The following is a 27,471-nucleotide window of genomic DNA, read 5'->3' as shown; positions in this document are numbered from 1 at the left end:
ACAAGCAGGTCCTTGGTGAACTCCATAGACAGACGTCGGACCTTTATGTCGGGAATTGCCCGGTGAATCCAGTACTTGAAGAAAAATATCCAGAACTCGCGGAAGAGGAACGCATACTCCCCAGGGAAACGTGTGTCACTCTTGCTCAACTTCGTTCTGAATACTGTAACAGGTTAAACTCTTACCTATCCAGAATCAACCCCGACATACAAAATGTATGCCCCGCTTGCAATGTGTCCCCACATGACACCAACCATATCTTTAATTGTAATGTGGAACCAACGCCTCTAACACCCCTTTCCTTATGGTCCACCCCTGTTGAAACGGCAAGTTTCCTTGGACTCCCGTTAGAGGATATTGATGACAATTTTTGATCGGTCGCGGCTATTAGGTGGGGCGAGCATTGCTACAACAACAACAACAAAATAACCAAAGATCTGGTCGAAATGCATGCAATAACACCAGAAATGTCCCAAATGTTACACAACAGGAAAACCAACAAACTCCACCTCAATAAATAAAAAATTTTATATTTTCAATTTACACCTTAATAGCTACATATCTTCCAGAGCAACTCTGAATGATTCCATATCAACCCTTCTAATCGATACGGGAGCGGATATTTCAATAATAAAAAAGGGTCAAATTGACAGTGATGTCACGATAAATAATTCTCAAAAAACAGATGTTAGAGGAATTGGTCAAGGGATAACAAGCACTATAGGCACGGTTAAAGCGGACTTAAAAGATGATTATCTATTAATTAGACACACATTTCACGTAGTAGAAGACAATTTCCCAATCCCATGCGATGGAATATTAGGATTAGATTTCATTAAAAAATATAACTGGATTTTGGATTATCAAACATAATAATTAAGATGACTATCAAACCAGCAATCAATAGTATTTCAATTCCCGCACGATCAGAAGCAGTTGGACAAATTCAAATTAAAGATAGCAATTCAGATTTATTAATCCCACAACAAGAATTGTCTGAAGGTATTTTTATTGCAAACACACTAGCAAAATCAAAACAAACATTTGTTAGAATTATAAATACAACAAATAAAAATGCAACACTGCAAAATTTTAATATACGTACAGAAAATTTGAATGATTATACAATAGTTAAAAATAAAAAATTCGAAAATGAGGCCAACAATAAGGAAAAATTAGAGAGATTAAATAAAAATTTTCCAATCTTTGCAAATAAATCACTTAATGCATTATGTGCAGAATTATTGACATTTTTTCATTACCACTAATAATTTTTACAAACAAAAACTTCATATGAAAGACAATAACCCAGTCGACATAAAAAATTATAGAATACCAGAAGCTCATAAGAGTGAAATTAATAAAGAAGTAAATAAATTAAAGATGACTTAATAGAACCCGCAATCTCAGAATTTAATAGTCCAATGTTATTAGTACCGAAAAAATCACTCCCGAATAACCAAGAAAAAATATGGAGAACAGTTGTAGATTATAGACAGGTAAATAAAAAGTTAACCGCAGATAAATTCCCTTTACCAAGAATTGATGACATACTAGAACAATTAGGAAGAGCTAAATATTTTTCATGCTTAGATTTAATGTCTGGATTTCACCAGATTGAACTCAGCGAAGAATCAAGAGATATCACATCCTTTACAGCAGATAATATTACTTATCGTTTTAAAAGATTACCGTATGGCCTTAAAGTAGCACCGAACTCATTCCAAAGAATGATGACATTGGCATTTGCAGGCTTAAAACCTTCACAAGCATTCCTATTCATGGACGATTTAGTCGTATTAGGATGCTCCGAAAATGATATGATTAAAAATTTACGAGATTTTTCGCAACTTGTAGAAAATATAATTGAAAATTACTTCCGGATAAATTCTTATTTTTGAACCAAGAAGTAACTTGCCTTGGTCATAAATGCACAAGCAAAAACCCCAATATATTCGAAATTGTTAAAAATTTCCTAACACCTAAAATGCGGATGAGGCGAAAAGATTCGTCGCATTTTACAATTATTACAGAAGATTTATCCCAAATTTTGCAGAATATTCTAGAATAATAACAAAACTTTGCAAGAAAAATGTAGTTTTCGACTGGACAGAGGATTGCAAAAAATCCTTTGACTATTTGAAAGCTACGTTAATAACCCCTAATATCCTACAATATCCCGATTTCAATAAACAATTTTGTATAACAACTGACGCAAGTGGATATGCTTGCGGAGCAGTGCTAAGCCAAGAGTATGAAGGAAAACAATTGCCAATTGCCTATGCCATGGGCCATAACATACTTTAGACCACATATTTACGGTAAAAATTTTTGGTCAAAACAGACCCAGACCCTTAACATTCCTATTTTCGATGAAAAATCCGTCATCAAAGTTAACTCGAATCAGATTAGATCTGGAAGAATATGATTTCGAGGTGGAGTATATCGCAGGTAAAGAACACTATGTAGCCGACGCATTATCACGCATAGATATTAAATACCTAAAACAAATATCAGTAGAAGCGTGTAAAATATTAAAAGTTATGACTAAATCGGAAACTAACAAAAATTATAACAATAAAGATTCCAGTCGTAAAAAGGAAGAAATAAAAAGTCACAAAGGGAACCCAATAATATTTGAAGCGCTAAATAAATGTGAAGTAAAGAGACTAGTCCAGCTCGTTTTCGATGCTACGAAATTACGTTTCAAAAAAGGAAAACAATTTGTAGCGAAATTAATATAAAAAATCTAGTTGTTGAGGCGAAGATTTACTTAAGTCAATTCTTTGCCAGGCTTATGCAAGAAGCCGGCAATTTAGGAATTAGAAAAATACAGTTGTCCTTAGGGGACAAATTGTTTAAGAATAATTATACCTGGGTAGACACATTTAAAGAAATTGGTACCAAAGTTCTCAAAAATCTAATTATAGCATTAACACCAGAAGTTATGCATGTGACAAATAATGGAAAAATTAAAGAAATTCTTCACAAATTTCATGACGATCCTGTTTTTGGTGGCCACCTAGGAATAAATCGCATGACAAATAAAAAAAAAACAAAAATACTATTGGAAAGGAATGAAAAACGATATCAGAAAATATATCAAAAAATGCGTTCACTGTAATAAAAATAAAATAATAAAAAACTTGAAAGAGCCTATGATTATAACCGAAACGCCCACAAAAGCGTTCGACACAGTGCAAATAGATACGATAGGCCCTCTTCCCAGGTCGGTAAATGGAAATGATTATGCAGTTACTATAGTATGTGACTTGACTAAGTATTTAGTTGCAATACCAATACCCAGCAAACACGTAAAAACAATAGCCAAAGCGATATTCGACAATTTTATCCTAGTTTATGGTTGCATGAAGACAATTATAACAGATATGAGAAGCGAATATAAAAATAGCTTATTTGAGCAAGCTTCTAAAAATAAACCAAAAAACATCAACGCCTTACCACCATCAAACTTTAGGCACAGTTGAACGTAGTCATAGAACATTCAATGAATATGTACGTTCCTACATATCCATTGACAAAAACGATTGGGATGAATATCTTAAATATTTTGCGTATTGTTACAATACTACCCCATCTACAGTTCATAATTGTTGTCCATACGAATTAGTATTTGCCAAAAAACCCCAGACTTACGAATTTTTAAGAGAAAATACAGTAAGCCCCTTATACAATTATGAGGCTTACGACAAAGAAATTAAGTATAGGTTACAAATAGCGCAAGATAGAGCATATAAATTAGTAAAACAGGCTAAGGAAAAACAAAAAATTAGTTATGATAGGAAAACACAATATAAAGAAATAAATTTAGGAGATGTAGTGTTAGTAAAAATGAATCGGGTCATAAGTTAGATAGTAGATATAAAGGGTCTTATAAGGTAGAAACAATCGATAAAAATAATAATTTTACTATAATTCCATTTAGAGTAGTAAATATCGATAAAAACAATGTAGAAAATAGAAACATAGAAACCATAAATCAAAATAATAAAAATAAGAAAATTGTAATACATAAAAATAGACTTAGACTCATAGAATAAGAGCACTTTAATTTTGTAAACACAAAGAAAATATTTATTGTATGCAAAAGAAAAATACAATAATAAAACAAAACAAAAGAGAAAAACAAATGTAAACTATTCTTTGGAAATCAAGCTAAATGTCATAAAATACTGACACACACAAAAAAAAAACCAACAAGCAAAGTAAGCACAAACGGATTCAAAATTAATAGCATAACTTGGTAGCCATAGATAATTCGTGTACAAAATTATATATTTTTACTCTTCCAAAGGCGGATGGTGTAGCATTCACTCATTAAGTTATTCACTCATGTGTACAAACATATATTTCAACCCGTTTTGGAATATCTTAAAATGCATTGTCTCTTACATACATATTAATACATTTGTACATACATATATTTTGGCTCGCTTTGGTACGGCCTGAGATTCAATTGACACATTCATTCATTTGCACAAACATATATTGTGTACACCGCGCATCATCCTGTAACCTGAACCTTGGTATGCTACTGTTTGGAGCTTGCTCGCAACAAGCCTTTACCTGTAGACAAACTATTAACATGATTCATTTGTGCTTGCGTTGCAGATTCCACAGCTAATTTTATTCATGCTTAGAATGCAGTTCCCAGGGAACTGAACTGAATGTATATGTGTGTTATACACTTAGTTTGTAAGTATTAGTGAAAGTAAGTATTTTAGCTCATAGAAATTTTGTATAGAGAAACAACTTTTGAATAAAAAACTTAATTCAATCTGGTGCTGCTACATGGGCACTACAACCTAAATTACTTTATTCTCATTCCCCAAACATTATAAGAGCGTCATCAATCACAAGACGAACAGACTACCTGATTCCCTGTCTGCGCTTCGAAGGCGATCTTAAGGCCACAATAGAGGTGGGCGGTTGGCGCAAGGGCGCTCAAATGGCAGACGAGGCGATACATGTGTTTACAGATGGTTCCAAAGTAGTGGAAGGAGTAGGGTCTGCGGTATACTGTACTGATCCAGAAAAAAATAGATCCTAAAAGCTGCCAGATCACTGTTGCATTTCTCAGGGGGAGTAGTAGAGGAAAAAAATTGAAGGAAATAGCTTAAACTGCACCCGTGTCAACTTCTATGTTGAGAGCCAACCAGCAACTGAGGCAATAATCTGGCACAGCATCTAAAAGTGTGTTACACTATAAGAAATCCCTGGAAAAATCGGGATCTAGCTAAAAAGGCATCCCTGGAAGCTTGCTTCTTTGACGTCTGAATTAGATTGGGCTAGATTAAGAGAAGGCGAGAGGTGCACATGATCGACCAAGCGGTAAAGGCTGGGGTCCAAGCGCAGGGCTGTAAGGTGTCGTAAGTTATGTGTAAGTCTTACAATCTTAGACTAAGAAAGTAGCTCCTAATATTAAAGAGAGCGGACTGTAGACTCATTAAAAGTATTCTCACTGTATACTGCCTCCTGGCGTCACATGCCCTTAAATTAGGCTTCGTCAGTGATAGCAGATATGGGAAGTGCGGATTGGAAGAGGAGACGATCGATTGTGTTTTGTGCTATAGTGATATAGCTGTCAGATCTAGAACCAGAAAGTGGCATAGGTCCTAGAAAGCTTGTATTATTTGCCAAGAGGACGGAGTTATTTTATAGCATAGGTCCTGGTTTTTGGTAGGGTTTTTCAGTTTGGTCGTTAAAAAAACTTTTGGTAACACTACGGACTCATTCAGTTTACGTGAGTCCTCATCGACCGGCTAGTTCAACTTTATCTAACCTAACCTATGGTCAGGATAAGCCTTTTGGCCGCAAAAAAAAGTTTTTATAAGGGACAGCAGTTTTTGAGTGTATATTTACATAAAATGTAGTTTATGTGAGATAATATATATTCATAAATAAGTCTTGAAATATTTCAATATCCAGGTGTCCTTCATGATCTAATAATTGAGAATAAATATTTGTATTGGTCAGTGTTCAGATAGGTCGTTTGCTTTAATAAATACATGGCAGCATTTCTTTACTTTTTTAAGTCTGTGTCATAAATATAAAATTGAATTAAACATTTTCAATTGAATTCTATCATTCTGCTTCGTTTTTACCATGGTATAATAACCAGGTAAATACAGAAGTGATAATGCAACCCTGATGTATATTTTGTTGTTGCCGATCGTCGATAAACTGTGTCAATCGTTTTATTATTTTCTTCTTTCAAAAGTGATGTGAGAAGACAAATTACGCATTATTTTTCGCGTCAACAGAGCAAACATGCTTAAAAAAAAAATTTATAAATAAATGTGTCAGTTGCTTCTTCTCTGCACTACCTGGCGCCAATCTGATCCCCCAACGGAGTGGGGCCTTCCTCTTCCTCTGCTTCCAAAATTGGGACACAATAACAATATCTCAAGGACTGTGACTTGTGATATTGTATCATTTGGTGTCAGAAATATTATTTTAGTATTATCTGCGGATTATTTCGGCACGTGGCATAAAGGTATTGTACTGGCCTAACTAACTGAAGGCCACCGATTCAAGTGAACACAACTAATATAGAAATAGTATAGAAATATTTTCTAAAACAGAGTTGGATCATGGCAGTGGTTTTTAAGCCCTGCGAATGTATTTCTGCCATAAAAAGGTTAGCAAATATCATATTTCTTAATACATGCCGCAGTCGGCTTGAAACGAGTTGGACAGCCGCCTTGTATGAAAAAGCAGAACACCATAAACTGAATCTTAATCTGCTTGGAGGTATATCGTATCAAATTTTATTTTTTCCCCATTGTTTGCGTTATCATTTTGCGACTATTTTTGGATCGTTTCAAAATTTTTTTCGGAATTGTTTTCTAGACCTATCCTGCGCAAGTTGTAATAGCTAGGTTGACACCAAACTGAAATCCAACAATCATCGGATGCATAACAGCAGCAACTAATCATTTATATATTTTATTACATACATATTTATGTTAACCAAAGACTTATTACAAAAAGTTCTATGTATTTTAATGCAACAATAACACTGGTCAACAACATTTTTGTACATGGCTCGTGCGTATATTTTTTTATTGCTTTTGCACCCAGAAATAAGAATATGAACATAAAAAAGTTTTTGATTTGGTTTTGTTCGAAAAAAATGAGAAAAACGAAAAACATGAAAATTCATCAAAATTTGACATATATTTGATTTATTCTAGTATAGTAAAAATCAATTTAAGATTTATTCTTATAAATTTAGTTTTAGAATACAGTTTGAATGTTTAAAAATGCTTTTTCCTTCTTTTCCTGCCATATTCGGTAACATTTTCTCCTATTAACGTCTAACGTTTCTCAAACTCCATTATATCTTGATGGAATCGTTCCCCGTGTTCTTCTGAATAAGCTCCCATATTATCTTTGAATTTATCCAGATGTGAATGTAACATGTGCATCTTTAGCGGATGTAGAATGATCCAATGGCGGAAAAATTCGTAATCATGCCAGTTATCAGCTCATCATAATTTTCATCCCTATGATTTCCAAGAAAGCCATGAACAACTGCCTTAAAACTGTTCCACGCTAGTTTCTTCTCATTGCTAAGTAGGTCCGGGAAAATATCGCAGTTCCTATTTTTTTTTCTTTGAGGGCCAACAAAGACTCCAGCTTTAATTTTCGCCTCTGACAGCTTTGGAAAAAAAGTCTGCAAATATTTGAAAGATTTAGACTCAATATTAAGAGCCTTCACAAATTGTTTAATAAGGCCCAATTTAATATGCAATGGCGGCATCAATATATTTTTAGGATCGACAATTGCTTCATGTTTAATATTAAATCTTCCCACTCCATACTCACTACGTTCAGGCCAATGTTTTGGCGATAGTGGGCGGCGTAATTTCTGCTATCCCATAGGCAAAGATAACAGGAGTATACCAAACACCATCCACCTTGCATTCCAATAAAAAAGAAACCATCTTGAAGTCTCAAATAACTTCCCTCTTGTATTCCGTATATTTGATTGCAGTTAATAGCATTTTAATACTGTCATAATTTTCTTTGAGATATATGGAATGTGCCAGTGGAATAGATGGAAATTTGTTCCCATTGTGTAGTAGAACTACTTTTAGAGTTTTTGTTGAGCTGTCGATAAAGAGACGCCATTCATTTTTGTATTACAAGGAATACCAATTGCTTCAAACAAACCTTTCACGTCATAGCACAAACAGAGTCCATCTGCCTTACTGTAGAAACAAGAAAATTCTTCATACCGCTTTCTTTGCCGAGATATTCGAACATCAGAAGTAAGTAAATTTCGTTGTTTAAGCCGCGGTGCTTTGTCTTTTGATAGATTTAAGTCTCTTATTAAGTCATTGAGATCTTCAGAGTTGATGAGATGTGGTATTCCTGGTTCAAATTGAGGAACAAATTCGGAATGTACGGATGCAGATGAACTCGGTGTTTGAAAGCTGCCTTGAGGGAATAGTTGCTTTTCCAACACAGGTGGATCAGGGACAGGATTTTGTTCCGAATGTGGTAATGGAGCGGATGACGATGGTAGCTCCGTAAGCATTTCATAACAATTTCCGTAAGCATTTCATAATAATTTCAGTTATTATGCAATTATATATATGTAGATATATGTATATATATATATATGAAACAGTTAGTACAATAAAAAAGAGAAAATAAACTTACGCTCCTGAATACTTCTGCAAGAGTTACATGAAACATGTGGAGCCCATTTTTCGTCCTGATTTTTAACAGGTAGACCGAAGTAGGCTAGGTAGGTCTCGCAAACCCTTGAATTTTTAGTTAAATCACACTTTTTTGTCTTCTTTTAATACATTTGCCACATATATAGCAAAACGAATTAGCCGCTCGTTTACAACTTCTCGAAGACATCATTCCTCTGTGATATGCAAAAACATAGTGTCGCCCACAACGAGTGACCCAAGAAACTACAGCTTCTTAAAAAAAATTTTACTTACAAAAACGCTAGCTGGCATGCTCTATTGCTAGGCCTGCCAATCCGTCAGTAAAAGTTTCGATGAGTTTCTTAATATGTACTTAATGAATTGCCAAATCTACCTAAAATCATGTGTATCTGGGACCTTTTATCCCCTTTTTACTGTTTCTCAGCCACATTTTTTTGGTTTTTTTTTTAAGATGAGTATGTTGTGCTTTAATTGGATCTTTTTTCGATGCATCGCTGCATCAGGTAGCTACCCGCTGCCCTCTATCGACCGAAATAGCGAGAAAGGACCTACATTAGCCTGGTGCAAAAATGCAAAATTTTAAAATCGCTATAACTTCTACAAAAACAAATATTTTTGATTCGTAATTGCAATTTTTTTTATAGAATTGCACATAGAATCCGAATATATAGGGCAAAACCCATGTACAAAAATAATTTTTTTGTTGTTGACCTGTGTAATAGGTACGTATATTTAGTATGAAGATTTTCGTAATTTAATAAAAAGGGTTAACGGAGAAAATATTGGACTCTTGAAATAAATAGCACTTAAGTCTCCTTTAACAGAAAACCATAACACGAAATAATAGGTATGTAATAATCGCACATCAGTAACAACCAATGCTTATAATTCTTTAACCAACACAACATCTCGCCTAAAGAAGTCGTTGCCTCTGCTATGCTATTACTTCGCTGACGCACTATCCATATATACATGTATAAACGACTTAGTTGTTCGACGCTGGGCCCGTATTACGTGTTACGATCAGTGACTGAAAACCATTTCCACTCAAGCAATAACTATGCAACTGTCAAACCTTTTTTAAAAATTACAAGTATGCCATTAATCCGATCTATTGTGATTTAAAAAATGAGTTTCGATCACGGATTGTAACACGTAATACGGGCCCAGAGATGCGCAGTTAATGCTGTATTTTCTCTAAAATCGGTTAATTCCAATTATAGAAATTTGTGTGCACGGTATGTAGCGGTAATTGGCTTATTCTTTGCTTCAGTCATTATTTCGGATTTCTTTGTGTAATTCAAAATATTTTCTTATTTCTTGTAAGGACATTGAGGTCGATTCTGGATACCGGACAATTTTCGTTTATAAACAAATTCTATTATATAAATGAGAGATATTTTATTTGTAAAACATTTCAAAAAACAATGAAAAATAATTAATTTTCCCATCAAGTGTAAATAAAAAAAAAACGTAAACAGCCTCCGAATGAAAGAACATATAAAACGTAACTCTGATGTTTTTACCTTGTAATCGTACCATGTTTTACATTATTTATGGGACTAAAAGCTTGCTCCACTTCTGTACAACCAAGCCCGTTTTTATAATATCGAACTTGACCCCAAATGTCTTCTGTGGAACCTACGCTATTTCATTCGTGTGGATGCATGGGTCTTGTCCGTCGTTTTGGGCAGCATATAACATTGCATAGCTCTTTTGACTACTTGCGAACTTATAAAACCAGTTATAGGTTTCTAAAATCAAATATGCTATTTCGGTTGGAAGTAGTTTCGAAGCACAATCGAATTGAACACACGGAACGAAAACAATATTAGGTTGATGTTGTTTTAATAAAGTTACTACACCTCTATTTCTGCCCACCATAATGCTAGCATTATATGTTCCTTAGACCCTCAAATTTTTTACATTCAGCCAAATTCATTCAATGTTCTTAAAATTGCGTCCGCATCAACTGTTTAAGTATCTAGATTTTCTAAAATTAAAAAAAAACCTAATAACTTCTGAAAACCGTTGAAAAAAGTACAACTCATTAAAAAATGTATATCTTTTATCCACAGAATGATAAGTACTGTGCTTTCAAACATAATGAAGGAAGGCTTTGATGTAAAGGCACTTAGAGCTTTCAGAGTTCTACGACCACTGCGACTTGTATCAGGCGTACCGAGTAAGTATTTGGAAACATTACTTCCGTATATATCATGGGTCTCCAAAAATTTAAAGTAATTGCCCTTTCGTATAAGGCAATGAGAGCACAATTGTACTATGGAATACAGCCCACTAGTATACATATATATTTTACGCATACAAAAAAAAAAAAAAGTTGTGAAAGTCCGCCCCTAAACTTGAAGGTTATGTTGAGAGGGCTTTGAAAACATTTTTTAATTTTTTTTTGATCTTTCGAAATAAAGGCGAATTTGTTGTTTAATTGTAACTTGGTTATTTGACATTTGATTATTGGAATTGATACACCACTATTTAGGTCATGAAAACCTGCATAATAAGGCGAGATTTGCCTCCTAAGTTTTAGACAAAGCTTATCTTCCAATTTGCATTGCGCTTTTTTTATTTTTTCTCTACATATTTTCGGGAAGAAACTTTTCTCCTAGATGCACTTGGAGTGCCACTGTCCAGGGGCGACTCTGCTTAGAAAAACTTTTTCCGAATTGAAATAAGTTTCCAAAATTTTTAATGCTGCTTTGCACGGGACTTGAACAGGCCCCTCGGCATGCTAGGTGGAATACGCTCAACAATTTAATGTCGCCTACTAGTTGCATTTAGCAATTTTTTTACTTAAATATGCTACAAATTAGCCTTATTCGTAATAATATGTACTAACATACACCAAATTGGCAATTTATACCATTTGGGCAATTTATTACGCAATTTATCATATAATAAATTATTATAATAAATTGCCAATTTAAAAAAAATTGCGTAATGAATTGTTTCAAACTGCAAATGCAACCTTGTAAAGTGTGTTTATTGAGTAGATTTGTAAAGTGGCATTTCGATGCCACTTATTTTTGGGCTTGCAGCCCCACGCCTGCACGCACACACTCACTACGTTTTTCCTTTTTCTTCTGTTGTTTTCTTTTATATAATAATAATAACTTATTTAATTTTAAAAGTAGTGAGTCTTTATTTCTAGTTTCAGTTTTTACACTTAAGTTTTTGATTTACAAACTTAGTTTCTTCGGTTTTAATTTTTCGTTCTGTATAGGCCGCCGGTTCACTTCAAACTGAAAACTAAACCAACTGCACTTTCAGCAGCAAATTTGTCGGTATGCATTTTTGCGCCTACCGGTACAATGGCGTGATAGAGTCGAGTAACGGGAGATTCATCCAATCGGGTTGAATCTTCGCGTCATTCCACTCTAACATTTTAAGTGATACCAAGGGTTAATATGAGGGTAGCATCTGTTAACGTATTTGATGGGGAGTTGCCAGATTTAATGCAGTGACCCAATTTGACACTACATCATCCCCCTTTGGAAAAGAAAAAGTTGGCAAGGTGATCAGTCTTGCCACATTCTTCTTTAGGCTATATCAAAAAGAATTAAAATTGAAATTTGCAAAAAAAGAAATATGTAAGAAAAGTAAATTTTCAGAATTTGATAATTTAGTTTAGTTTGAAGTGAGCCGTTATTATAATTTTTATTTTGTATGGTAAGCTTATTGGATAAGCTACTACTGCTACTACTACTTAAAGTAAGTAAGTTGCTATATTTTATTTATTATTCAGGTGACATATACTTAATAAATTAGCCCGTATCGAAATTAATATAAAAAAATTTTTTTTTGACATTCATTGGCGCATTCTTAAAATATACCTATATTTAAAGATTAATTCGTAAAATTTAAAAGTACTATCAATTTTAATTAAATTTTTGGATACGGTTTTTATGTACAGTTTTTACAAATTGGTTAATTTCGTTACAAATTGTTACATTTGGTCCATCAATATTCTTTATAATGTAGGGACCTCGGTATATATTTTTATGTTTATTTCTTGGTTTTGTTTCTTGTCTTTTACGGCCTCTACAGGGTCCGTCAATATTATTCGCAATATTTTAAAAGTTTATTTCCGCGGATCTTAAAATTCGTAGTTGAAAAGTTTATTGAAAAATATAACATTTTTCTTGGCCATTCTAATTGTTTAATATTGTGACTGTCGGCTGCTTTTTCAAGCCTCGAAAGTAATTCATCTAAATTCGTTATTTCGTTAACATTCACAAGATTAAGTGAATTATATGCTTGTTTTCATGTTTTAAATGCGCATAAATTTGTAAATGGGAGATCTCATTATTTATTATTATATTGTATAGTTGCTTTTACTCGCGGTATCTTTTTGAAAAATCATAAGAAAATTTATCATAACTTTTACTGAATTATCGTTGGAATTGCCCTCATCATCGGACCTGTGTTTAAAGGTAGGGTAATTTTATTGAAAATTATTATTTTCAAGAAAAATTTTCTGTAAATCAGGTAAATATTTTATACATCCGAGTGATATCTGTAAATGCGGTTAATATTTGTCGCATTTGGTATAAATTTTTATTGAATTCTAAGTCTGACACATTTTATCGAATTAAAATATACGGAAAGTATAAAAAAGTTATTTTATATCGCGGATGCACCGCTTTCTTTAAAAATTTTAAATGAATGAAAATGTTTTAATATTTTCATATTAAATTGAGGTATTTTATATATAGAGGCAAAAATCTAATTTTATGGCATAAAAAAAAAATTGGTTAGTTCGGCAAATGGTCTACCATCATTATATTTGTAAACTGGCGTAGTACTTTTACATAAAACGCGAAAAATTTATATGGATATGCATTTGCTCCGTCATTGCAAATACGCAACATCAAAAACCAGAGTTAATTTTTTCAACATTGTCAATTAAAACAAAATCTAAAAAAGGATTTTTAAATGAAAAAAAAAAAAAAATATGTTTCCAATATCAAATGCGCAAAGCTCTGAACTGCCTTAATGTATTTTTAATATTTTTTTTTGTATTTGCAACCAGGCATTTCTGTAAATGTTTCTTAAATGAGGCTTAAAAGGGATTTGCTGTGATAAGCGATATTATTCAATAAATAACATTTTTTTTTAACCTAATTTAAATGTTTAGAAGTATATAACCTGTGAAATGTAAATTGTAAATGGTTTCCAAGAGAACTATAAATTCAATATTAAATTTTTAATATATTTCGGTTTTTCCAAAAAATAATAAAACATAACAATAACAAATTTATGTAAAACAAGTATGGAAGGTTAAGTTCAGGTGTAACCGAATATTACATACTCAGCTGCCAAATTACAGTTTGCAAAGCTTTTAAATTAGGGGCCGTTCAAGTATTACGTAAGCACTATTGAGGGCGGGGGTCTTTGTTTTGCTTATTTTCGATGACATGGGGGGGGGGGGGGGCGAGTCTAGATGATGACGTCATCAGTAGTTATTTCCTTTTTTACGCGAATGGCAACCCTCACATTGTCTTTGCTTGAAAACGAAACGCATTTTCTGGGATTCCCGCAAATAATGCATACGGTAGGGGAATTACCGCGGGCTATTCGCTTGCCTAATTTCCTCTGGCAGTGTATTGTTTCGTTTTGATTGAGTAGACTTATTGTAAGCAAAGCAAAGCAAGTTAATATCTGTTTTACCGCTGATTCCATTACCCAAAGTTTATTGCTTAAATAAGATGTTGTTTCAAATAGACAAATCCAATTTATACCAAAAATTGTTTGAAAGTTTTAAAAAATCGCATACATAGTGAACGAAGTGTGGCGAAATTATAAATTACAAACAAAGTCCGACAAGAAAGGAGATATTATTGTATCTAAGAGTATTGCGGCCGCCGTGGTGTGATGGTAGCGTGCTCCGCCTACCACACCGACGATCCTGGGTTCATGCCCCGGGCAAAGCAACATCAAAATCTTAGAAAGAAGTTTTTTCAATTAAAAGTTTTCTAAGCGGAGTCGCCCCTCGGCAGTGTTTGGCAAACACTCCGAGTGTATTCCTGCCATGAAAAGCTCTCAGTGAAAACTCGCGGTAGATGAGATGCCGTTCGGAGTCGGCATAAAACAGGTAGGTCCCGTCCGGCCAATTTGTAGGAAAAATTAAAAGGAGCACGACGCAAATTGGAAGAGAAGCTAGGCCTAAGATCTCTTCGGAGGTTATCGCGCCTTACATTTATTTATTTAAAAGAATTGCGGAAGAACTGCAAGCGGCGCATAAGAATAAATCCAGTGTTCTAAATTTTTTTCCAAGGTGAGTGACGAAATCATTCTACACACTCTAAGTGTTAGTTTTCTGTATGATATGGGTCCGATTCCCGGCTTTACAGATTGTACCCATAGGGCTTTAAATAATTTTTAAATGCAGTTTTTTATTGCATACTTACTTATATACATTGAATTTATGTATTTTAATAAGAGAATCTTTAGCAGAACCCATAGAAAGGTTTTATTTTTAGACAACGCACGTAGGTAGATTTTCAAGTTTCAGGCGGCCAAAAATATTTTATTGCCTATATCTTCTTAAAACTGTTTAATAAATGAAAAATTATAATAATTTGTGTAATTAATGGGTTACATAAAAAATATATATTACACTGTGTAACACTAAAAAATTTCTGCGCAGTGAGGCTATTTTTCTTGTTGTACAGCAAGAAGTGTAATAACTTAGTTCTGTCTTTATCTAGGGTAAATTTTTTATTGGTTTTATGAAAAATTATAATAATTTGTGTAATTTATCGGTTATATTAGAATAGATATTACACTGTGAAACACTAAAAGATACCTGCGCAGTGAGGCTATTTTTCAAGTTGAGCAGCAACAAGGGTGTATCAAACCCTCTACCTAACCCTCTATCTGCAAGTATCTGCAGCTAAATTTAATGCAGCTGGCAAGCGAAATGTGCCAAATTCCATGTTAAAAACTAATTTTCACTTGGACGGACTTGGCAACATAACAAAACTGGTTTTGAACACCAAAAATCAAAAAAAAAAAATTTTTTTACATCCTAAATAAGATAGGTTCTTTATCAATTTATAACTTTTAAAAATCACAAACACAATTAATAATGTTATTATTTACCTTAAATATCAGAATCCATCACAATTACTCAATTCAATTGTCTTAAGACTTAAAATGTTAACGTTAAAACATAGGATTTCACATAGGTTAAACAAAAACCATAACACGCGTTTCAGAAATAGCTAAATTCCGATTACTTGACGGTTAACGCCAGGTATGCGATGGATAGCAAGGGGTAGAATTATTGTTCCCCTGTCTATTCTTAAGCTGTGGGAGTGCTTTTTTGGTAATTATGGCAACTTTCAGAAATTCAATTATGACCGCATAATGTTTAAAATCTACCGATGTGCAACGACTACCTGTAAACCTGCAGAAAAATCACAAATTATACAGCCACCTTCAAATATTAAAAAACAGGAAGAAGTAAAATAAAACTCGGTAATGGAACACAACAGCAAAGCGAAAATAATGAAAATGAAGATAAACAGGGAGCAAAACCTTCTCAGGAAGCTATGAAAAATAAGATTGCTCTACTCGAAAAAAATTTAAATGCTTTTTTCATGGCAATCTTTCTATCCGTTCTCGAGTTATGGAGTGACAATCAAAATGTACACTTCTTTTTATATATATAGATTTTAATAATTTAATGAACATAGTCTCACCTTTATTAATGGCAAACTCCAAAGGTATATTGACGATGACTTCTTCTAATATTATATCAGACGCAAAAAGTGTTTTTACTAGAATAGGTTTTTCTAAAGTTCTGCGATGACGAAAGTTTTTAAATATCTCAAAATCTCCCAATTTGGTTGCTGATCCGGTATCTACCAAACACCTAACCACAGTATTATTAATTGTTAAACCTATTAGGGTTAAGTTGGTTGAAGAGGAGAAAGCTGAAAATTTCCGTATTTTTCGATATTGTCCACTTCCATTGGCACAACAGGTGATTGTTGGTTATATCTCGTATTACTATTAAACCTACCAGAATTATTTATGTTTCTATAGTTTCTTTGGTCATTAAATTTGCGGGTGTTTCCACTAGCGTTACCTCTACCATAACCGTTACTATTAAAATGAGGATTAGTTTGGACATACTTACCTTAACCATTACTAAAGTTGCCAGAAGAATTATTACGGTAATTATTAATATTTTCATAAATTTGATTAGCACTAGGGTGTGTGTTATAATTACCAGAGCTATTTGAGTTGCCTCTATTAAAATGTATATTATTCCGATTGCCGCTATTTGCATTTTTATTTTGGTGGAACAAATGGGAATTATTAGAAAAATTGTGTGAAAAATATACGGATATTTATTATTTTTTGTATGGCAAGCCGTGTTATTTACACTGCTATTTATCTTAAAATCTGTTAACATATTATATTCTAAATAATACGTAAATGCTTTTTCCATATTAGTAATTTGATTTTGCAACAACAGAGTTTTTACATTGAAGGGCAAAAATTGTAGATAAATGTCAAATATTAATTTTGAATTATTATATGGTGTATACAAAATGTCATTTTCTCCTTCCAAATAATATTTAGTGTTCATTGACAATAAAATAGATCCCAGCTTACTATGTAAATCTTTAACATACATGGCCCTAATATTCATCGCCTCATTTCTTAAATTTAAAAAAGTTGTTTTTATACCAAATTCTTCCTTCAACTCGTTTAGGATGTCATCAAAACTCGGCTCCTAAAGTTGCTGCATTACGTGCAATACTCGTTCTTTCAGTTTGTTGCACACAACTTTGGGTATAATGTATTTTTCTCCGTCATTTTTAAGCGACAGTATTGTTGCAACATCTCTCAAATAGTGAGTTAGTGTATACTCACTTTTCCCGTCAAAAAATGGTACACTTCTGGCTTCTCTTAATGCCTCGGCAAAGCTTAATGCCATTTTATTATTTTTACTTGGTTTGTCTGTTTATTTGTTTGATTTTATTTAAGTATTTAATTTGTTAGATGTTTTTTAATATCTTTATTTCTGCTCAGTTGATTCTGTTTTTAAATTTATGTTGATCAAAAGTCTTAATTGATTATGTTCAGTATAGCAACATACAAAGTGTATGGACAAAATTATATTTAACACTGGTTGCTTCGGTTACAGTTTCCGTTATGTTAACAGCTTATGTTCATCGGCACATGTGGACAAGAGATATTTATTACAGCTCGTTTAAGCTTTCCTTTTTTTTGTTAGCAGCTCAAGTTTAGTGGCAACAATGTTTAGGTACATTTGTATATTTTTTGTTATGAGAATACAATACGATATTCGTACTTTGGGTATGTATACTACCTAACTGTTACGATTTCTCGTATTGAAGACGAACTGCACTTTTTAAGCGATTTTTTGTTTTTGTATTTTTTGAATTTTAGATGTAATTGCGGTATTTTATTTTCTATGATTTCCGCCGCAATATATGTATGTATATATGTACAGTCGCAATAATTTGGGTTTTTACTCGCAACACAGATTGTATGGCACTTTTCTAATTACTTCTTTTTATGCAGTAATTTTTTTCCCCTGCAAAAATCGTTGGATCATGTGGTCCACTGGGGTACTTACCATTGTACTCCACTGTAATGCAGCAATGGACCAACTCATTTTTCTACACGAAAATATTGTAAGCCGATCATTGCTCGTTTTTAACGATTGTAATCACTACACGATGTTTATTGGACTGTGGGTACTCCATGGATTACCCTGATGTAATGCGGAGCTGGAATATATGGTCCCGTCCTAGGACATCGCAATGTTAATTGGACCTTATTTTTTGTTTAAATTGTGGTTAATTTTGGAGCACTCGGTTGGTCCATAGCGAGTACTCCATACATGCATGCATGGAGTATCGCGATTTTTGCAAGGTTGTCTTTTTCTTTAAGTTTAGGCCTTTACTGGATTTTAAAAAATTGTACTTCCACTTAGCAGCCTGAATAACGTTATTACAATTTTAATTAGATGCCGCGATGACAGATTTTAAACTTGAATTTTCTCACTTACACCATTTAAATTGCCACATCACCTAGGTATGTACGTACGTCTTTAACAAGTACGATTTTGGTTTCTTTGTATAATTTTTTATACAATGGTTTTTTGTTCAGCACATAACTTTTCAAAAGTTTTTTATTTGAAAGTTCGAAGCTAATATTTTAAAATATCTTATCTTTTATTTTACTCCGTTTTTATCTCGTCGCCAGATACGTTCGCGTGTTTAAAAGGGTGCACGCGAACGAATAAATAAAATGAAAAGATTTAAAGTTTTTGTTATGTATATTTTTTTATATAACATTTAATTAACTTTGACACGATGAATACTAACTAACTTAGAGTTTTTCTTAAGATCTCTTTATAGCCTTTTTAATAAGACCGCTAAGCATTCGGTTAAATAGATACAGGTTCTGGAAGTAAATCGAGAGTACTTATGAGTACATATTGAGTGCATAATGAGGAGGTTGAGTTAGGGAATTAGTTTATGGTGAGAGGGAGAATGAACATACATAACTCACATATGTACATATAAACACATATACGTAAATCATTTTATTATGTGACATTTATAACCACCCAGTACCAAAAGAATTCAGAACTGAAAAAGGTAAGCGAGTTGGTAATAGGTTGCGGGGTGAGAGACGAAATAAACTTCGTTTTAAAATCCTTGTTGTAATTTTCAACAAAAGTCTTTATATCAAAGTTATTCGCTCAACTGAACGACTCACTGCCATGGGCATAGTATAGATTTACATGTATGATATGTATGAGAAGGAAACAATTCCTTTCACTTTCTAACACACTGCCCTTTGACCCTTCGGTCAGTGTCAAACTAGTGTGGAACTCAGGGGAACCTGCGTGGAACATGCGCTTGACACTGAAAGAAGTGTCAAAATTACCGGGGTTGCTGTCGTGGAAAGCGAGGCAGGGAAACAATAAAATGAGCGGAATATCAGGTATGGGTTGCCGTGATGGTAAATTTTTTTTTACGAATTTAGTATGAAAATGTATTGCACCTATATGCGTCCTACAGAAAATTATACAGAAGTCTTGAATTGGGGTATCTGAGGACGCGTAGTTATAGCAGCATTAAGAATAGAAACACGAGTGCTAAATTTTTCTACCCTTTCCAAAGTTCTCCGCGAAAAACATTTTGAAACCGAGGTCGACTGCAATAACCCGTCCAAAAATGTGGAAAGAGAAATAAAAAAACGCCTTTTGTACTATTATCTATAGTTAAAAGGCGAAAAAGTATTCGAATTATTGGAAGCAAGGCAAAAACGCATCTATTAAAACCTCCTCGACGGTTTCGGTCGTGTCCTAGCAATCGTGCCCGGTAATAAAGTATCACAATTTGTTAATTAAAATTATCCAAAACATATGGATTTTAAAGAGAGATGTAATTAAGTGCTCATTTGAAAGTAAATAAGGATATTTCTTTGTAATTTTGCAATGAAAATTTTACACAGTTTTCGTTGGCAGCTACTACACTTTTCTTTGACCTAAGAAGTACAACAGTGCCAAATAGCATCCACACAAAAAACCAACAAGAACAAGCATTTTATCAGGTGAGCGTGGCTGTGTATGTGCGCTCTGCTACATATCCTACTTGTAGACCTGTACTATGGCCATGGGTATGCGGTCACTTCAGTACTAAATTTTCTAAGAAATCGAAGCTGCAACTACGTACAAGCAAACATAAATATTTACATGAATGCATATATTTACCGTTGCAAATAAACTACTACAGTTATCCCGTCGCGACGGCAAAAGTTGCTGCCACGAAAATTTCGTTTTTATTTTGCTTTTAATAAATATTAAACATCAGTTGAAAGCGGTCGGGTCTGAAGTGAATAAAACTAATAAGTACATATGTATAGCAAACGTCACCAAAGACGTTTATTAAACACCGAAATAAATGAAATGTTAATTATAATACATCATATAAAGTTCCCGCTTTGCAACGTATCTCACCCCAATGAAATTGAAGATGATGTATCAAAAAACAAGGATACATAGGTACGTAAGTCTAAAGTCGCACCAGCATAATTTTTTTTAACATTATTATCAAAATTTAATTAATTTAATTTGTTTAAGGTTTTTATTATAAACAAAATTATTGGACCGATTGGAGTTGTAAAGGATATGACAAAAATACGCAGCGATAAAGTTATGGTACAACTAAATTATGATGGATTGCACGGAAAGGTTGCATTTAAGAAATTTGAGTCTCTAAATGATGTAATATATGGTAAGTTTTATTTTTTATTAAATAAATCTTTAATATAAAACAATTTTATGTATTTTTCATTTCAGAAGCAATACAAGTAGAGAGATACACTAGAGGAAATTTTGGAGCTCAAAAGAGCCTTCACGATGGGAAAGAATCGTCCTTGAAGAGGCAGCAGAATTAAAACTAACGAAATAGAAGTGAATGCAAAAATCTTCAAAAAATATATATACTTTTTATGTTACGAATTGAATTTTTGTATTTTTCCTCCAATGTTAATATTTGCGAACTAAAGAATAAAAAGGTGTAAAACTATAAAATATTTACATTAAATCCTCTTTAGTTCTTTCGTATAACCAAGTGAGTCTGTAAGGTGAACAGCTGATCAATTCATTTGCCCAAGTGTGTGAGTCGGTAAGGGGTACAGCTGATCAAATCATTTACCCAAGTATGGAGTCTGTAAGGTGAACAGCTGATCAATTCATTTGTCCAAGTATGTGAGTCGGTAAGGTGAACAGCTGATCAATTCATTTGCCCAAGTATGTGAGTCGGTAAGGCGTACAGCTGATCAAATCATTTACCCAAGTATGTGAGTTGATAATTCATATAATTGACTGGTAAATATTCACGGGTAAGCGTTTTTTTTCAGGTATGAATTTCGTAGGACATCGCTGTGTTAAAATTCAGCAGTAAGACCTTCACTTTGGCTATTAACAACTCATTTCCTATCTATTACCTTTTGTTACTGGGTAACGATGGGTGGTATTGTGGCTGAGCTTGCATAGACGCCGTTCACAATTTTGTATAGAAAGTCCTAAAGTGTGTAGGTTCGAATCTCAGCGGCGCTTATTTTAATTTGAGGAATAAAACAAGATATTTAAAGCGTTTTTCGCAAATAATTTTCATACTTTTTCTGAAATTTTCGTGTTTATGTTCTGCTCCGGCCCTGCTCACAAATTAGTGATTGCTTTTGTGAGGCTGGAGACGCGAGACAGTTTACAGAATGGCAAATTTTCTCAAAAGTTATTTTCCCCCAAGTAGTCTCTAATAGTGACTAGAGACGACTTACTGAATTCAGCTGTAAGAGACATTTTTAATGATAATTGGACACTCTAGAATCCAAAATTATAGCCCTCAACACATCAAGCTATCGAACAAGCTATGATTGACAAGGACAAAAGCCCTATGATTATTCGATGAGTACTGGTCATATTAAAGAGTAAAAAATTCCATTTGGAACTGGGAGGGACAACTGAATCAATTGCGGTCATAAGAGGATGCCTACAAGGGGATGTGTTCTCCCCTTCTCCTGTGGACCCTGGTCATAGATGGCCTCCTTCAGTTACTGATAACCAAGGGATTTGACACACAAGGGTATGCAGATGACCTAGTTATCTGCATCACAGGGGTGCATGAAGAAACAATATCAGATCGAATGGAACAAGCCCTTCTCATCATAGAGAGGTGGTGCGATACCAAAGGACTATCTATAAATCCTAACAAAACTGTCCTTGTGCCTTTCACCTATAGAAGGAGACCATCCATTCTAGAACCATCCCTGGGTGAAACACTGGGTGGAACTGAAATAAAATTCTCAATGGAGGCAAAATACCTATGGTCACACTGGATCATTTTGATGCTATCCTAAACAAAACCACAAACACTTTCTTCGCCTGTACTCGATCTACGGCTAAACATGGGGGATATCTCCAAAAATTGTACGGTGGACATCTAATATTGTTGAAAAGCCAATAGTCATCTATGCTTCCCTAGTTTGATGGCAGAAAGCCACGCAAAGAACGGCCACAGCAAAACTAAGCAAACTGCATCGACTAGTTTTTTGCCATAACGTCCCCTGCTGATGCAAATAGTGCATAGGAATACCTCCCTTAGCTATTCTGATAGAGAAAGAGGCAACACTAGACGCACTAAGACTTCAAAATATTTCGGAGTTAGAGCTGAAACATGATAGGGCATATGAAAGAAAATTCATAGGAAATCCCATATTACAACTGGGTGACGTAATGTCCCCTAAGCTCACAATCTCACGGAACTTTGAAGTGTCCATTGTGGAATCAACCCACTGGGAAACGGGGAATCCTTATAGTGATCCTGACTTAGAGGTCTGGTTCACGGATGGATCGAAATTCGATGACGGAAGAACGGTAGCTGGCATTTGTGGGCCGAACTTCAAGAAATCGATACCAGTGGGATGCTTACTTACTTACTTAATTGGCGCTTAACCGTCTAAACGGTTATGGCCGTCCAACAAGGCGCGCCAGTCGCTCCTTCGCTCCGCCAACCGGCGCCAATTGGTCACACCAAGGGAGTTTAAATCGTTTTCCACCTGGTCCTTCCAACGGAGTGGGGGCCGCCCTCTACCTCTGCTTCCATAGGCGGGTTCCGATAGAAACACTTTCTTGGCCGGAGCATCATCTTTCATTCGCATAACATGGCCTAGCCAGCGCAGCCGCTGCGTTTTAATTCGCTGGACTATGTTGATGTCTGCGTATAGCTCGTACAGCTCATCATTAAATCTTCTTCGGTACTCGCCATCGCCAACGCGTAGAGGTCCATAAATCTTTCGAAGAACTTTTCTCTCGAACACTCCCAAAGCCGCTTCATCTGCTGTTGTCATGGTCCATGCTTCTGCCCCATATAGCAGGACGGGTACGATAAGTGACTTGTAGAGAATGATTTTCGTTCGCCGAGAGAGGACTTTACTTTTCAATTGCCTACCTAGTCCAAAGTAGCATTTATTGGCAAGATTGCGATTTCTTTAATTTTATGCTGGAGAAAATTATACTAGCTGCAGAACTTAACCGCACTGGAACAATATACTATAAAAGCGTGCAATTACTGGCATATGCTGATGACATTGATATCATCGGCCTAAACACCCGCGCTGTTAGTTCTGCTTACTCCAAGCTGGAAAAAGAAGCGGTAAAGATGGGTTTGATGGTGAATGAGGACAAAACGAAGTACCTGCTGTCATCGAGCAAAGAGTCAGCGCATATGCGCCTTGGCAACCACGCTACTGTTGGCAGCCATAATTTCGAAATAGTAAAAGACTTCGTTTATTTGGGAACCAGTGGGATGCTACCCCACCATATTTCAGGCATAAATCCATGCAATAGAATGGTAGCTGGCATTTGTGGGCCGAACTTCAAGAAATCGATACCAGTGGGATGCTACCCCACCATATTTCAGGCAGAAATCCATGCAATAGAAGTTTGAGGTAGAGAATGCCTACGGAGAGGCTTATCCTCGAAGAGCATCTACATTATGTCGGACGGCCAGGCGGTCATGCGTGCCTTGTAATCCTACACAATTACATAAGTTAAGTTTCCGGACATCAGTGACCTGAAGGTAATGAACAGGCAGATTACCTGGCAAAGCAGGGTGCTGCAGCAGCATTCTATGGTCCAGAGCCCTTTTGTTGACCCACAAAAGCACACACCAGGGAAACCATAACTAACTGGGAAAAAAACAATTCAGACTACCCAGGGCAAAGGCAGGCCACACTGTTTATACTTCCGGCAACGAAATTATCAGCCAAACCCATTAATATAAGTAGGGAGGACCTACGAACTCTCTCTGAGCACTATATGGGACACTGTGGTGTACGATATCACCTAAGTAAGTTAAATCTATCCGCACTCAAATTTGTCGTATCTATGAGCTGGAGGATGAAACGCCGGTTCACATTCTCTACGAATGCGTCGCTCTGGAAAGGCAGAGACTCTCCTATCTAGGTGGTGTGACTCTTAATCCCCATGCGATATGGAGTAAAATGTCTGAAGAGGTACTTAGATACATTAAAATCTTCCACCTACAAAATAAGACTGAAAGTCTGACGGACTTTTCCTTATGCCGGGGTATGCTCAGTCCGTCCAGGATACCTGTGGGAAGAAAGAAGAATCCCTATCGTCTCCTTTTAAAGAGAAAGATCCTGTTTGTTGTTTAAAACGTTATAAACTCTTTACTCAAATCAATTGCAAAACTACCCTTAAAGTTACGGCGACGGAGGTGGGAAACCACCGTCGGTTCTACGCCGATGGGGTTGGGAAAACCCCCACCGGGACTACGCTTAAACTAAAATCTCAACCTAATCGTAAAGAAGGCGGGGGGTGGAAAACCACCACTTCCTCCCAGTCGGTGGAGTTGGTAAAACCCCCACCGAGTATAAGACTTAAAGATATCCTGCTCTTCCTGAAGGTTGCGGAGGTGGAAAAACCACCACAATCCCTCTAACGATGGGGTTGGAAAAACCCCCAAAGTTACTAAAATAAAGAACTCGTGAAATGGAAAAATCCCAGGAGTCCCGTTCACCGCTAAACAGGGCGTTAGCAGGCTACTATACCTAGCTAGCTACTATTCAAATTCGCAAAATTTGTCGCCCTTTTATACTTGACCACGTTGACAGTTATCCTGCAACAATAAATCTTACTTATTATATGTATTTACATAAGGTATCTAACGTTTAACGGTCTAATTCTACTTATATATTCAATTATCTACTTGCATATAAGTATTTATTTCTAAATTACATATGTAGTAATTCCCCTTGGACTGCCCCCTAGCATGCGAGTTCATTGGTACGCATCTCCAGTTAGTTAGCATATACTACAGACTATAGACCCATTAGCTTAACATCATTTCTGCTCAAAACCTTTGAGAGGCTGATAGATGTGTACATAAAGTCCAACGTGGATGAAAAGCTGCTCTCCACAACACAGCATGCGTACACCAAAGGTAAGTCGGTAGACACCGCATTACATACGGTGGTAATAAGCATAGAGGAATATAAGGAGTATGCTCTAGGAGTCTTCTTGGACATTGCCGGGGCTTTCAATAATGTTGCAAAATGGGCGATTATGGATGGTCTTAATTACATTAAAGTACATCCTGCCTTAATCAGATGGATCGGCTGCATGTTAAATTGCAGAAAGATTACATCATAATGGGGATTGTACGAGGCCACGAAATCAGTGGACAGGGGCACGCCGCAGGGAGGGGTGCTATCACCTCTGCTGTGGACGCTGGTCATCAACCAACTGCTCAGGCAATTCGATGGGGGACCCGTAAAACTTACGGCTTACGCAGATGACGTCGCAATTATCATAAGTGGAAAGTGTCTTCCAGCGATTAGTTCCTTGATGGATCGGGCGCTTCGGGATATTCATACCTGGGCATCTAATGTCGGGTTGAAAGTCAATGCGGAGAAGACGGATATGGTCTTGTTTACAAAGAGGTACAAGGTCCCAAATTGGACCAGGCCTAAGTTAGGAAGGGTGACCTTACAGGAGAAACCTTGCACTAAATATCTAGGAGTCATCCTAGACAGTAAGCTGTCATGGAAGCTCAACGTGGAGGAGAGGGTCAAGAAGGCCTCAACGGCACTCTATACATGTAAAAGAATGCTGAGGTGTACGTGGGGCCTATCGCCCTCTCTTTCTCATTGGGTTTTTACAGCCTATTCTATACTATGGAGTTCTTGTTTGGTGGAAAGCCACACAAAAAACAACATACCTCAAAAAATTATAGGGGGTATGCAGACTATCGATGCTTAGCATTACGGGAGCCCTGAAAACAACCCCGACGGCTGCACTGTATGCCATTCTGCACATCCCACCTGTAGACCTGGTAGCAAAGAACAAAGCGTTAATGACCGCAACAGGCTCGGTGCTTCGGGGCAGCTTGAGCGCCGACCATATGGCCATAGTAGTATAGCGTCATCAATCGCAAGACGAACATACTACATGATTCCCTATCTGCGCTTCGAGGGAGATCTTAAGGCCACAATAGAGATGGACGGTTGGCGCAAGGGTGCGCAAATGGCGGACGAGGCGATACATGTGTACACCGATGGTTCCAAAGTAGTGGAAGGAGTAGGGTCTGCGGTATACTGCGCTGATCCGGAAATAAGCAGATCCTACAGGCTGCCGGATTACTGTAGCGTTTTCCAAGCAGAAATATTAGCCGTAACCAAAGCAGTAGAAACCCTGGAAGAGAATAGCTTAAGCTGCAACCGTGTTAACTTTTATATTGACAATCAAGCAGCAATTAAGGCAATAATCTCGCATAGCACAGCATCTAAATGCGTGTTAGAGTGTAAGCAGTCTCTAGAGAGAATCCGGACAGGGAGAAGAATACATCTATATTGGGCCCAGGGCATATGGGAATAGATGGGAATGAAAAAGCGGACGAACTAGCTAAAAAGGGCGCATCCCTTGAAGCTTGCTCCGTAGATGTCCCAATTAGATTGGGCGAGATTAAGCAAATGCGAGACGTGCACATGATCGACCAAGCGGAAAAGGCGTGGGTTCAAGCGCGGGGCTGTAAAGTGTCGAAGATTATGTGTAGGTCTTACAACCTTAAACTAACACAGTTGCTTCTATCATTAAAAAGAGAGGACTGTAGACTCATGACGGGTATTCTGACTGGACACTGCCTTCTGGCGTCACATG

At 35.7% G+C, this 27,471-nt stretch overlaps 1 protein-coding gene across 1 annotated transcript in view; it reads left to right on the top strand.

Annotated features, from left to right (window-relative positions):
• The window catches only part of Ca-alpha1D (Ca[2+]-channel protein alpha[[1]] subunit D), a 6,221,746-nt gene that overhangs the window by 1,406,980 nt on the left and 4,787,295 nt on the right, over window positions 1-27,471 (top strand). Inside the window, exon 7 of the mRNA XM_067758067.1 lies at window positions 10,790-10,896. Coding sequence (XP_067614168.1) covers window positions 10,790-10,896 — 107 coding nt within the window. The remainder of the gene's footprint in view (window positions 1-10,789; window positions 10,897-27,471) is intronic.

This window comes from Eurosta solidaginis, chromosome X (assembly GCF_040869045.1).
Source record: "Eurosta solidaginis isolate ZX-2024a chromosome X, ASM4086904v1, whole genome shotgun sequence".
NCBI lineage: Eukaryota > Metazoa > Arthropoda > Insecta > Diptera > Tephritidae > Eurosta > Eurosta solidaginis.
Note: the sequence above shows the minus strand (reverse complement) of the source record. Positions and strands in the feature narration are given on the sequence as shown.